The 14,532-nt window shown below is 39.5% G+C and overlaps 1 protein-coding gene across 2 annotated transcripts in view; it reads right to left on the bottom strand.

Annotated features, from left to right (window-relative positions):
• Positions 1 to 14,532, bottom strand: part of LOC111155571 (phosphoribosyl transferase domain containing 1) — a 95,978-nt gene that overhangs the window by 70,871 nt on the left and 10,575 nt on the right. For both annotated transcript variants that reach the window (XM_022515815.1, XM_022515816.1), the window contains exon 3: positions 9,272 to 9,455. In XM_022515815.1, the coding sequence (XP_022371523.1) occupies positions 9,272 to 9,455 (184 nt within the window). The remainder of the gene's footprint in view (positions 1 to 9,271; positions 9,456 to 14,532) is intronic.

Genomic DNA, 14,532 nt, shown 5'->3' with positions numbered 1-14,532 from the left:
GTTGAGCACAGAGCCCGACACGGGGCTCTATCCCAGGACCTTGAGATCACGACCTGAGCTGAAATCAAGAGTTGGACGCTTAACAGACTGAGCCACCTAGGTGCCCCTAAAGTTGATTGATTCCTTTTGGTGAAATTCTTAGCCTACTACCTTTCAACACATTAACACATCTCTAGAGAAACAGTATGTCTCAGTGGTTGCAATCGTGCACTTTGGAGTTAAACTCGATTGCAAGCTGTTTGACCTTGGACAGGTTAATTAACATTTCAGGTCTCGGTTTCCTCATCTGAGAAATGGGTATAATGTTACCTAGTTGTTTCTCATTTTCTCTCTGCTATCGCGTCAGTCAAGTTTTGAGTTTTCTTTATCCCTTCTCATGCTCTCCACTTCCTGGGAAGTTATCCATGATCTACATAATATTCCTATTCTTTCAATGGTTCTCCCTAAATTTTAAATAGGCATAGCTAATTTAAAGTTTGCAAGTCATAGACATCTCTAGGCTTCCCCTAAATGATGCACAAAATTAGAATGCTTTCCCTCTGGTCATTTACAAGTGAAGGTGGACTGGCATTTTAGTTCCATCCTGTTTATTTTACCACCAAAAGATGTCATCATCAGTATTTTTATTTTGTCAATTATTTTGTTAACCAATCAAAACCTTCTTTTTAGAACCAATGTTCTTTCTTTCTTTCTTTCTTTCTTTCTTTTTTTTAGATTATTATTTGAGAGAGAGGGCACGTGAGAGAGAGAAAGAGAGAGGGATATCACAGGCAGGAGGGAAGGGGAGAGAGGGAGAAGCAGACTCCCCGTTGGACAGGAAGTCAGATGCAGGACTCAATCCCAAGACCTTGGGATCATGACCTGAGCCTAAGGCAGGCACTTAACCGACTGAGCCACCCAGGCATCCCAATCAAAACTCTTTTGATTTACCTACATTCCTGTCAGTTTTTTCATATCACATTTATTTGTTTGGGTTCAATTTCCTTCTTATTAAGATACATGCTTAAAGAAGTGCTTTCAGCCAGGGTTTGTTACCAGGAAACTTTCAGCATGTGATTGCTCACGTCTCCAGCTGGCACTGACACTTGAGTTAAAGACTAACAAGGAATGAAAATCATGGTGGACAATTATCTTTTCTCAGAGTGTTGATGATAGTACTCCATGTCTTCTGATTTTTGTTGTGGCTTTGAGAAGTCTGTTCATCCTGTAGTGGTGATTCCTTTAGAGATAGTTTCTCTTTGTTCCTCAGCTGCTTTCACAATCTATTCTTTGAGTCTGGTGTTTTGTTTTTCAGCTTCACGATGACGTGCTAGGTGTGGTCTCACTGTGCTTCCTATGTCTGAATAGTCATGTCCCTTCCGCAGCTCTAGAATATGATTAGGCACCCGCTTATCAAAAATTCCCTCTACTTGGGGCCCCTGCGTGGCTCAGTAGGTTAGGCGTCTGCTTTCAGCTCAGGTCATGATCCCAGGGTCCTGGGATCGAGCCCCGCATCGGTCTCCCTACTCAGCGGGGAGTCTGCTTCTCCCTCTGCCCCTCCCACTCTCTCTCTCATTCTCTCTCTCTCTATGTCAAATTTAAAAAAAAAAAATCTAAAAAAAATTCCCTCTACTCAATTGTCTCTAAGGAATAGTCTTTCCTTCTGGAATTCCTAGGTGACATATTTTGGGCCTTTTCATTCACTCTTTGATGTCCCCTAACTTCTCCCTCCTATATTTCATCTGTATCTAAGCTGCCTTCTGGCAACAGTTTTCAGCTCTATCTTCCAGTCCAGAATTCCCATCCATATCGACATTATCCTATCAGCCGACTTACCATCCTATCCATCCAGTTACGTTATTTTTCACTGCTAGACGTTCTGTTACTTCAGTTCTAAAGGTTTTCATTTATTTTTTTTTCTTCTCGTGCTGTCTCACCTTTTCTTTAAATCCTTTCATTTATGTCTTTAGTCATACTACGTATAATTATATTCTGTTTCAGATTGTTTGTGTCCCTATTTCTAATTATATTTGCAGCTGATCTCGTCCATGGTGGATTGTTTCCATGTATCCTTTGTGCTTTGGGTTTGTGCACTCAGCAGAAGTATACAGCTTATCTGAAAGAATCTCACCTACGTGGAAGGACTCCCTCCAGAGAGTTTTCAGCAGCCTTCTACCAGGCACCTTGGGGATATTGTGGTCTGAGCCCAATTTTAATACTAAATTCTCAGGTTGGACTTTCCCAGATGATGCAGGTAAATTAAAACCTTTAACTCACATGTGGTACAGACTTAAATTAAAAAATTCCCACAGGATATTTTACTTTCCCTTTCCAGCCCAGGCTAAAAAAGACAAGCTAGTTGCTTAGGGTCTCCCATTATTAAGGGTGGATTTTTTCACCAAGGGCATGCATCTTTGAGGGCACTGGATTTGCTGGAGGGTCTCATTCAACTTCCCATCTTATATTGGTCCAAGGCTTTATTCTCTGTCTCTGCATGGGTGTGAAAATCCAGTGCTAAGCCAACAACTCCTCCTCTTCCACAAGCCCAGCCCCCAGTTCATTTCTGGTCTAATTCTCAGACTTTTCATTTCTGTTTTGTGGCTACCGTGTACCTTCTTGTGAGCTCCAGGAAGCACTGAAAAGGTTTTTAAACATTTATTATTATGTTCGCTGAGCATTTTTAGGTGTTGGTAGCAAGAGGATTTTCAAGTTGTCTGTTCCATTAAACTGCCACAACCAAATTCTCTGTTTGGTCCGTTAACCTACTTGAATGTATTACTTTTTGAAAAAGAAAAGGTTTTTAAAATGTGTCACATACTGGTATAATACAAAGAGATGAGGTGCAGTGTTTCCTTGGATTAGATCTCCTGAAAAATTAGGCCTCACAGGTGACTAAATTCTTATGAGAAATAATTGATAATTTGATTCTTTTATTAAACTGAATATTTCCACAAATTTTGTTGATCTTATAAGAAAAGCTACAAACTATAGCCACTTATGTGCATATGGGATGTCATACACATAATAAATTCTCTCTCTGAAGCAAATTCCAGATTTTCTCAAGTAAAGCCACCATTTCTCTCTCTTTTTCTTTTTCTTTTTCTTTTTTAGAGAGACAGATGTGAGAGCAGTGGAATGGAGGGACAGAGAGAGAGGGAGAGAGAGAATCTTAAGCAGGTTCTATGCTGAACATTGAGCCCAACATGACCAAAAATCATGACCTGAGCCGAAATCAAGAGTTGGACACATAACTGACTGAAACACCCAGGCATCCAGGCACCCAAGACCACAATTTCTTAAAGGCACATTATTACATTATGATAATAATTGTATAGATGTACTTAGTATTTATCTAATATATATTTTAGGAGGAAAATATAACTAACTCCTTCATAAATGTTGGCAAACAAATTCATTGCTCATGAAACAATAGAGTTTTGTGGAAAACCTTAAAAGAATTTGTGGGAAATGTGGGTATGTTGCAAAGAGCACAGACGTGAGAGATAGATGGGCCTGGGCTTTGATGCCATCTCTTCTATTTATTGGCTGTGTGACATTAGGTGAGTTAATGAACCTCTTTGAGCCTCCTTTTCTTCATCATTAAAAGAAGAGATGAGAGCTACCCGGCAGGGTTGTAGTCAGAATTACATGAGACAACGAATTCATATAGCAAGTACTGAATGAACATTGGTGAAAAGACAAGGAAGGACAGAAGGAAAAAAAGGAGGGAGGAAGGAAAGAAAACTTGAACTGCTAGGGAATTAAGGTTATCGGTGTTCCTCTTTTCATTAAAGAACAGGAGTATATTGGCCCTGCTTTCCAAGGAATTAGCCTAATGCTAATTTCTAAATAATCTTTGGCTAGATTGCTATCGTTCATGCAAATTCATTCCAGGTTTTATGGGAGGTTTCATATAACAGCAAAGACAAGTCAAACTGCCTGGAATCTGGGATGTTTGGCGCCATTCACCCCACAGGAAGGTCCCTTAGTAAAGAGTGGAGGGCATCCAGCAATGAGAGCCCTCCCGGGAAAAGAGCCCCTCAAGTGACGTATGAACGCAGATGGCTGTCACAGGGAGAAACATGGTGTCTGAGCAAACTGGACTTTCAATTTTTCTGCCCCAAATAAGAAATCTATAAAGAGTCACAGAGCAAGAAGCTAGGAGGAATTAAAACTGCACAACGCTTTTGATCAGCACGCACAATGGTAGAGTCCTGCTCTTCTTCCAGAAATTTCTAAAGGAATAAAAAGAACACTTTCATGGTCACTGTTCCTGCTGAGATGTTTTCGAGATGTCTGCTCTCTGTGAACAGGTTTAGAGGTATGTGGGAACACCAAACACCACAGAGGAAAATGAGCTGGTCCTGTTCCCCTTATTTGGTGGTGTTTATTAGTTTTTTGGTTTTGAAAAAATACATCTCTGCCCTCAGGAATGTTGAAAGAACCCAAGTATGTAAAGGGATGGTCAGCTCAGGCCTAACCTGACACAGCAATTAATTCACCTCTAGATGAAGACCGCTTGCACGCTCCCAGCAGAAACCTGTTCACATCACACCTCAGTCTACGAATACGGTTTTTCCATTCATTTCTGAGGATATTTAGTTAGGGGAAAAGCTTGTTCTGACTGAGCAGGTAGGCTTTTACATTGTATGTGAGGTAGTTTCTCAGGAGATGATCTGTGTCACCTTGTTGACAGACATTGGGAAGAACAGTTGGTAAGAAAAGAAGGGACATGGCAGTTGTCCTCAGGTCCTCCAGGACTTACTCTAGGACCTTTCCGGGCAGGAAAGCAAACATACACAGTGTGTGAGAATGGATGAAGGTGGTGAAGATGTAAAGTCTACCACCGTCTTCCTTCTTCACTGGAACACTGGTCAGGAACCACCCCATCCTTATCCTCAGGAAAAATATGTTGTTTTGGAAATAACTGTCTAGAGACAGCAGTCATGCCCACAATGCTATTGCAGTTTTAGAAATGCAAATGTTCGCTTTGAATTAGTATTACATAAATATAAGTTAGCATAATATGAGTGTTAGAATGTGTGCCTCTAGGTTAAAACGTTGATCAAATAAACAGAAGTTGTCCAGAGAAATGGACAAGAGATAGACAGCAGTATTGCTAAATCTGACTTGGATTACGATGTTAGTTTCAGCAAGATTGCCCATATTCTGCAACATAAAATAAACCTCAACAAATTTAAAAGAATTGATATCATACAAAGTATAGTTACTGCAAAAGAATTAAACTAGAAATCCTAAAGAACTATCTCTGGAAAATCCCCAAATATTTGGAAATTAAACAAGAAATAATTCATGAGTGAAAGAGGAAGTCACAAAGAAAATTAGAAAATAGTTTGAATTGAACGAAAATGAAAACAAAGTACCAAAAATTGGGGGATGCGATAGTCAATATCATACCCATTGAGGACAAAGCAAGGATGTTTTCCTGCACCACTCTTATTCAGAATTGTACAGGTAGTCCTAACCAGTGCGTTAAGGCAATAAAAAGAAATAAAAAGTCTACAAATTAGAAAGGAAGAAGTAAAATCGTTTCTGTTCACAGAAGAAATTATGAGAAATCCTACAAGAAAGTTGTTAGAACACTCAGAGAGTTTTGGAAAGTCATAATATTCAATAAACAAAATCAATAATATTTCTATATATGGCAGTAAACAAATGGAAATTGAATTTCAAAGAAAAACTTACCAAACACAATATGACCAAAAACATTTTAAATATTTAGGTGTAAATCTAACCAAAGATGTCTCAGATCTGACTCTTGAAAATTAGACAAACACAGATATTAAATAAAATCTAGAAAAATTGAGAACTATATCTTGTTTATGGATTGGAAGACTAAAGAGTGTTAAGATTTAATTCTCTCCAAATGGATCTATAGATTCAAAACAATCCCAATAAAATTTCCAACAGGTTGGTTTTTGTTATTGTTGTTTTGTTTTTTGTTTTTTAAAGATTTTATTTATCATTTGACAGAAATACAGAGACAAAGCATAAGCAGGGGGAGGAGAGGCAGAGGCAGAAGGAGAAGCAGGCTCCCCACTGAGCTGGGAGCTGGACAGAAGGCTTGATCCCAGGACTTATAGATCATGGCCTAAGCCAAAGGCAGACGCTTAACCAACTGAGCTACCCAGGCGCCCCTTTCCATGTAGATTTTAAAATCATATTGTTGATTTGTACAAAACAACCTGTTAGGGGCACCTGGGTGGCTCAGATGGTTAAGCGTCTGCCTTTGGCTCAGGTCATGATCTCCAGGTCCTGGGATCAAGCCTCTCCTCAGCGGGGAGACTGCTTCCTCTCCCTCTGACCCTCTTCTCGGCTTTGGCTTTCTCTCTCTATCTCAAATAAATGAATAAAATCTTAGAACAAAGTTAGAAGACATACGCTACCTGATTTCCAGACTGATTATAGAGCCACAGTAATCAGAACAGTGTGGTATTGACAAAAGGATAAGCATATAGATGGACTGAACTAGACAGAGAGTCCAGAAATAGACCCATAACTTGTACAGTCAAGTGATTTTCAGTGAAATAGCAAAGACAATACAATGGGAAAGGACAGTTTTTTCATCAGATGATCCTGGAACAGACATTCACTTGCTAAGAAAAAAAAAAAAAGTACCGTATTAACAAATTCACATGACATAGATCATACACCTAGATTTAAATTAAAACTGTCCTGCATCAGCCTCCTTCTCCCTCTCTTACCCCTACCTTGTGCTCTTTCCCTCTCTTCAAATAAATAAATAAAATCTTTAAAAAATAAATCAAAACTATAAAACTTATTTTTTTAAGATTTTTTTTCTTAAAAACTTTTTTCTTAAAAACTAGCAATACCAAATGCTGTGGAAAATATGGAGGAACTGGAACTCTCATCTACTGCTAGTGGGGATGCAAATTTATTCAATCCCTCTAAAAAACAGTTTGGTAATTTCTTACATATACTCAGCATATGACTAAGCAATCTCAAGAGAAATTAACTCAAGATGAATGCAGATATAAGTATACACAAAAATTTGCACGTGAATATTTATAATAGCTTTGTTCATAATCATCTCCATCTTCAGCTGATAAATTATTTTAAAATTTTTTTAAAAAATTTATTTATTTATTTATTTGAGAGAGAGAGAGAGTGTGCACAGGGGGAGGGGTAGAGGGAGAGAAAGGGAGAGAGAATCACAAGCAGACTCCACGCTGAGCATGGAGTCCATCACAAGGCTCAATCTCACAACGCTGAGATCACTACCTGAGCCGAAACCAAGAGCTGGACACTTAAGTGACTGCTCCACCCAAGTGCCTCTGATAAATGATTTTAAAACTGTGATATATCCATATAATGAAATTGTATTTGACAATCAGAAGAAATAAACTTCTGGTATACATAACAACATGTATGAATATCAAATGATTATGCTAAGATTTACAGATGTACTAAGGCTACGTGGTATGTGATTACATTATATGACATTCTGGAAAGAGCAAACTCTAGGGACAGAAAATGTATCAGTGGTTTCCAGGAGCTGAAGAAAGAGTTGACTGCAAAGTACAAAGGGCCATTTTTTATGGAGAAGAATGTTCTGTATCTTGATTGTAGTGACTTCCATGACTGTATGCAATTGTCAAAACTTATAAAACTGTAAACTAAAACAGGTAATTTCTCCTGCACATAAATTTGACTTTAATTTTTAAAAGCTGTTTTCTGGGGGAAAAATCCAGTAAATCTCAGAGCCAATTAAATGAGAAAAAAAATCTTACATGGAAGAACGGCGACTTAATCTGGGATGAAAGGAACCTAAAGAACAGGTTTCCAGAAGAAGATGAAACCAACTGAAGGCTAAGTTGTCTATAAAAAACAGCTTAGAAGTCATCGGGAGAATACAGAGTGTCTCAAGAACTGGTAATAATCCACCAGCTGCTCAAGAGCTAAAGAACTGAATCACCGAGAGCGGAAGGCAGAGCCCTAAGGCACACGCCCATCTGTTCCCTGGTGTACACACCCGGTTTAATCTCCTCCACGTGAGTGTGGGTGGAACTAGTAAACTTCGGGAAGCAGACGCTGTGCTGAGTGGAGCCCCTCTCGGGGCTGGATCTCATGACCTGGAGATCATGACCTGAGCCTAAATCAAGACTCAAACCAACTGAGTCATCCATGCACCCCAGGTCAGCATTAGCCCTCACTAAATGGAAAGGTTCTGCTGTGCTGGGAACTGCCCAGTGTCGGGTGGGGAGGGCATGGAGCAAAGACCCCAAGGGCAGCCTGTAGGAGCTGAGAGTGTCTCCAGCAGGGAAGCAGAGACGGAATTCTGTCAACAACCAGTGATCTTTTGCCAATGAAGGATCTTGGAAAGGTCGATCATCTGCAAACCTCAGGTGAGATCTGAGATCCCACCCCGGCTAATGTCTTGATTTCAGCCTTGGAAGACTCTTAAGCAGAGAACACGTGCCTGGATGGCTGACCTAGAGAAACTGAGATGATAAATGTGTGTTGGCCTAAACCACTAAGTTTGGGGTGATTCTGCCACCTAGCAATAGAAAACCAATTTGAAGAGTGAATTAAAATGTGTCAAGCTAGTTTAATCAGAAAATGCTTTTGTGATTTTGACTCCAACAGTTCCTCAACGAGTAGTGGGCTAGTTTTAATGATACATTGAACCCAAAAGCATCACAGAAGGTCATATCACAGAAGAGGGAAGACCAAGGAGATGACATTTTTGGAGGATACTCTCCCATGGTTCTGTCCAGTGCAGGCCAAGAAAGCCCCAGTACAGACTGGTGGAGGGGCCTTCTGTTGGAGGCTCTTTGATTTTGGCTCATTGCACTTGGTAACTCATTGTCCCACAGACTTCCCTTCTCCATTTCCAGGCCGTGACTGCAGCCACCCCAGCACTAATACTGTCCTCTCTGGACCGGACACTCTCCCACAGGTCTCTAGGGCCAACGGTGACATCCAGACCGGAAACATGTCAGCACTCACTGGACTTTCTTAACAGTCATTGTTAACACACTCATCTGTGAGGCTAGTCATCAGGAAATAACCACTCAGCTTTATAACCATAAAAGAAAGCATGAATCATTCCTGAAGCCTCTTTCCGTACATATGATAACAGAAAGAGGGTTTTTTTCTCTGCTCAAACAATATTATTTTAATTTTAGCTTGCAGTATCTTGCAAATTTAAAAAATGACATTCTTTGTTTTTACCAGATTATCAATTCTTTAATTCTAGAAAGTTCTTTATTCTAAACATTATAAAATGAAAACAGAATTAAGAACTTACCCTGTAACTTTTTAGTCTGATGAAATCAACCTTCATAGAGACAAATCTGTCTGAATTTCGACTGATGTTCTTAAGGTGTTCTACAAGATCGGCACAGAACTTGTAACCTCCTTTAAGCACACACAGAATCATAATGTCACAGTATCCTATGTCTTTCATAATATCCTTAGCCAGCCGTTCAGTTCTGAAAGAGGGATTAAAAGATATATTAAGGCATTAGTACTTCTGAGTATTTTTTTTCCCTTTCAAAAAAATGCATGATGCATTACCCATATTAGATTACACAGAGGATCATGGAGGAGAGCTTGGGCGACAGAAGCCTACAGATAAAGCAGCTTTGTTAAAACTGGACAAAGAGAGAGTGTTCAAAACATTATTTCTGATAACCATATCATCCCTCGTATATTTTTGTTCCTCGGTGTCACAAACACGGGTAAGGTGTAAAATACGTGTCAAAGATCACGAATGCTATTATTTTATCACTGCAGAGCCTGGTTGCTAACAATGCTATGAAAGTACCTGGTGATGTTATGCCCACGTCATAGCAAAGAGAGAGGACATGGAGAATGACTCAGCTTACAGTGTTAGAAGAGACTGGAAGAAAAGTCAAGCCCACAGAAACTATCAAAAGAATCACCTCTGTCTTCTATTTGACAAAGATAGCACATTACCTATGTGAAAGGAGCTCAGGGTACAATTCCGGGGGGGGCACCATTTCCAGGGCGCACCATGCGAATGATGACTTCCTGGAGGTAGACAACACTGCAGCCTCGGGCTGGCACCCAAAACCTGATTTGGAACTGTCACTGTATTTTTTCTAATTGTTTCATGTCCAGAAGTCCATTGCCCACATTAAAACCTTGAATGGAGGCAGGAGCTAAGGTGCATATTTAAAAAAATTCCTACTGGCACTTCAGATAGAATTAGATTTAAAATGTGATAAATGAATGATCTGAATATATATATACATATATATATATGTATATATATACATACACACACACACATATATATACACACATACATATATATATACACACACATATATATGTATATGTATCTACATCTGTATCTATAAAGCATTATATTACATATGTTCCACATATCTCATATATTGCCTAATATATTTTATATGTAAGTTATATATGTGTGTATATGCATACATATGTATAAACTTATACATAGTAAATGGCAACCATGGTTTCAGACAATGTTTCTCAAAACATCCTCATTGAGAAAAGGGACATCAGCCTGCCAGATAGATAGTCTGCAAAAAGGGACATTTGTTTTCAGCATAACAGAGTGAGACAGTCAACACATTTCGCTCCACAAAAAAGTAACTATAAAGCTAGATAAAACTGTTGAAAACAACCATTTCAGCACTCTGGAAGTTAACGAGAGACATATAACAAACTGAGAATCATTTACTCCTGAAAATACTGAACTATGGGTAGAAACAGGACAAGTCTGTGGCATCCTTGTCAGAGAGTGCTCCTGTCTCCCTGCACCCCACATCAGCTCCGTTGTTCAACTAGGTTGTTAAACCAGGGTGGGGCACTGCCAGAAGGAGCTCCCCTCATAGGAAGCATTGCCAGTTAGCATGGCTATCTTGGTAGCCGGTAAACAGGGAGAGCCAATGGCCCCATTATTGTGAAGTTGCAGTCCTCTTTGAGCAACTAGCAGACTAGTCTAGTTAGGGATTTGATAGGGAGTTCTGGGAGGTTAGCGTCAGGGGAGAGGGACAGATAATACACTCTTCATATATACCAAGTTGACCAGAAGCTATGCATATGCTCAGCAGAGACCAGCATGAGACCAGCTACCTATACATTCCTGAATGATGGAGCCTGTAAGCTTTCTTGGACACAAGGAAGCACAAGAAACAATAGAAGAAACAATAAAAGTCAGGGAAGATTTGGAAAGGCTGGGAATTTGAAAGTGCTTGCCAGCCCCCACACACATTTATCAGCAGAAAGTGGAAGCTTAGTGGGTTTGAGGTGCTTGAGTACAATCTCTAACCAATCTTAGACTGAAGACTAAACTATTCAGACACAGGGGTGAGTCCTACTAAGTGAGGCTTACAAGTAAAAACAAGAAAAATAAACTGCGTATTATTGGAGGCCACATACCATGGGGGTGGGGAGGTGGGACAGATTCCACAGAGTGGAAGACAAAAAAAAAAACCACACCCCAACAACCCAAAAACCAAAGAACAAGGGCAATGAACAGAAAATAATTACAAATATGGTAGATATTAAACAAACTACATCAATAATCACTTTAAATGTGAATGATCGAAATATACCAATCAAAAGACAGAGACTGTCAGAGTGGATTTTCAAAAAAAGACCCTAACATATGTTGTCTATAAATATAAAGATACTGATAGATTGAAAGTAAAAGAATGGAGAAGGACATACCATATCAACACTAATCCAAAGAAAGCAGGAGTAGCTTCCTGCTTTCAGACAAAGCAGATGTCAGAGCAAGGAAATTATCAGGAATAAAGAGGGCATTATATACTAATAAAGAGGTCAATTTGCCAAGAAGACCTAGCAATCCTTAATCTGCGTGCACCTAACAACAGAGTGTCAAAAAACCGACAAAACTACAAGAAATAAATAAATCCATTACTGCAGTTGGAGATCTCAATACCCCTCTCTCAGTCATTGACAGATCCCGCAGTCAGAAAACCACTAAGGATATAATTGAACCACACAGCACCATCACTCAACTGGACCTAATTAGCATTTATAGAATACTTCATCTAACATTCTTCTTGAAAGATACAGATAAGAAAATAAAAAGACAAGCCACAGATGGGGGGTGGTGTATTCAAAAATCATATATCTGGTAAAGGACTTATATCCAGAATATATAAAGAACACTTACAACTCAGTAGGAAGACAAACAACCCACCCAGTGTAAAAATGGCAGAAGACGTCAATGGTCATCTCTTCAGAGAAAACATAAATAACTAAGAAGCACACTAAACAATAGGAAAACACAAATTAAAAACACAATGAGATACTTTCATACATCCATGAGCATGGCTATAGTCAAAAGGACAGACGATACTAAATGTTGGTAACCATGTGGAGAAACCGGGATCCTCATCCTTGCTGGAGAAATGTAAAATGGTACAGCCACTCTGGAAATAATTGGCAGTTTCTTAAACTTAACCATGAAACCCGGAATACCACTCCAAGGAAACCACCCAAGAGAAATGAACAGGTATATCCACACAAAGACTTACATGCGAATTTTTATAGATGCATTGTTCACAGTAGCCCAAAATTCGACATCCAAATAACCACTGATTGGTAAATCAGTATCTAGATATGGTATGATTTAATTTATATGAAGTGTTCAGAAAAGACAAATTTATAGAGAAATGAATCAGACTAGTGACTGCCTGATGCTGGAAGTAGGAATAGGGACTGACAACAAACAAACTTTTGGGGATGATAGAAATACTGTAAAATGATGGTTGTGCTTGCCCTACCATAAACATTTACTAGACATCATTGAATCATTGACCTACAGTGGGTGAATTTTGTAGCATGTAAATTACACTTAATAAATTCATTCCTGGGCCCCACCCCAGACCACTGAATCAGAATTTCCAGACATAAAAAGCGTAAGAATACACATTTTATGGGTGGCCTGTGTGTCTCAATGGATTCTGCATCTGACTCTTGGTTTTGACTCAGGTCATGATCTTGGGGTCATGGGATCGAGCCCCACGTGGGGCTCTGCACTCAGCACAGACTCGCTGTCCCTCTCCCTTTGCTTCTCCTCTCTCTCCCTCTCATGAATAAATAAAAGCTTAAAAAAAAAATACACATTTTAACAAGTTCACTGGTTAAGTCTCCTGTACTGGGAACTGGCTTCGTGTAGTCTTAGCAGGGCCCAATTATGTACTAGATCAGGACGCAATTAACTAAAGTCATAAAATGTAGGTGAGAAAAGCAGGAATTTTTTTAAACCAGGGGGTTCCCAAATTGGTGTTAAGGGGGAAAATGCCTCTGAGTTATTAAGAGGTACGCTGAATGCAAGGACTCCGCTGCACAAGAAAGGTTGGTTTAATTGTTAAAGTCAAGCCGGTTTCTTCCTTTTTTTTTTTTTTTGCAGGAATTTCTGTATCTTCAATATAAATCACTAACAGGAGGATCTGGCCATCTGAGAGGTGCAAAATTTCCCAAGTTTCTTTGATCACAGAACATTTTGTTCCCTCTGAGGATTGCAACTTGTATTCCATGGAAAGCCATCTTAGGCCATGAGAAACTCCAAACTAGACCTTATTTTAATAATATACTATCATTTGAGAGGACGTGCAATATCCCAGTCTTATCCAATGGAAAAATCTTGGAGTGAAAGAACTACATTTCCTTTTGCTATGGACAGGAATTGATGAAAAGATAAAATCCTGGGAATAGTGACTATCTAGTGTTTTCCAAACTTTACTTTGGCTAAGGACTTGTTTCATAAAGTTAAATATTAACTCAGAAGGATATAACAGATTTTCAAAAAAATAGGGGCAGAAGTACTATGGTTTAAGAACAAGAGGTAGCGTAGAGTTTCCAAAGTTTCGATCTGCTCCTACTCCCCAGTGCCTCTCCTGCCCCCATTTCTGGGTGTCTAAAGAGTCTCTGTGTTCCTGGGAGTGCACTGTGAGGCTTGCTTTCCATGTAAATGTGAAGGCTTAAGTATTTGATCTTTGTACAAGAAAACAGAGAAGTACATGGAATGATTATTGTCTGGGCATTAGGCAGTTTTGTGAAAGGGGTAAGACCTTTAAATCCTGATGCTTAGGGTGGGCTCAAGTGAAGGATGCTCTCTGAAAACCAAGAAACAAATGGTGACTTAAGGGCTTACAACAGGCGAGAAAATGTTGGCTTTTAGAAAGCCAGTTGGCTAAGAAGGAGCTAAAGCATCTCTATATAGACGGGTCAGAGAGACCTAGAAATAGTGTTCTAGAAATAGTTCTGTGCAGATATTTTTAAGTTGAAAATAGGCCTATTCCCAAAACATTACCACTGCCTGGAAACCATAATCGGGCACAGACTGGCCGATCTGTGATACACTGGTTGATCCGAGATATGTGCCAAGTTGCAGAAAAAGCCAGGGCTGCAGGGGTGTGTCCCGTGAAGGCAAAGTTCACCTGTTAATTATCCCTTGTTAACTCAAGCGTCTGTGAAAAATGCAAGACAAAGGTCCTCAGGTAAACAGCAATGCTTTCCCAAACGCTGTTTTTATCA

Source organism: Enhydra lutris, unplaced genomic scaffold (assembly GCF_002288905.1).
Source record: "Enhydra lutris kenyoni isolate GAN:26980312 unplaced genomic scaffold, ASM228890v2 scaffoldscaffold42, whole genome shotgun sequence".
Lineage (NCBI taxonomy): Eukaryota > Metazoa > Chordata > Mammalia > Carnivora > Mustelidae > Enhydra > Enhydra lutris.
Note: the sequence above shows the minus strand (reverse complement) of the source record. Positions and strands in the feature narration are given on the sequence as shown.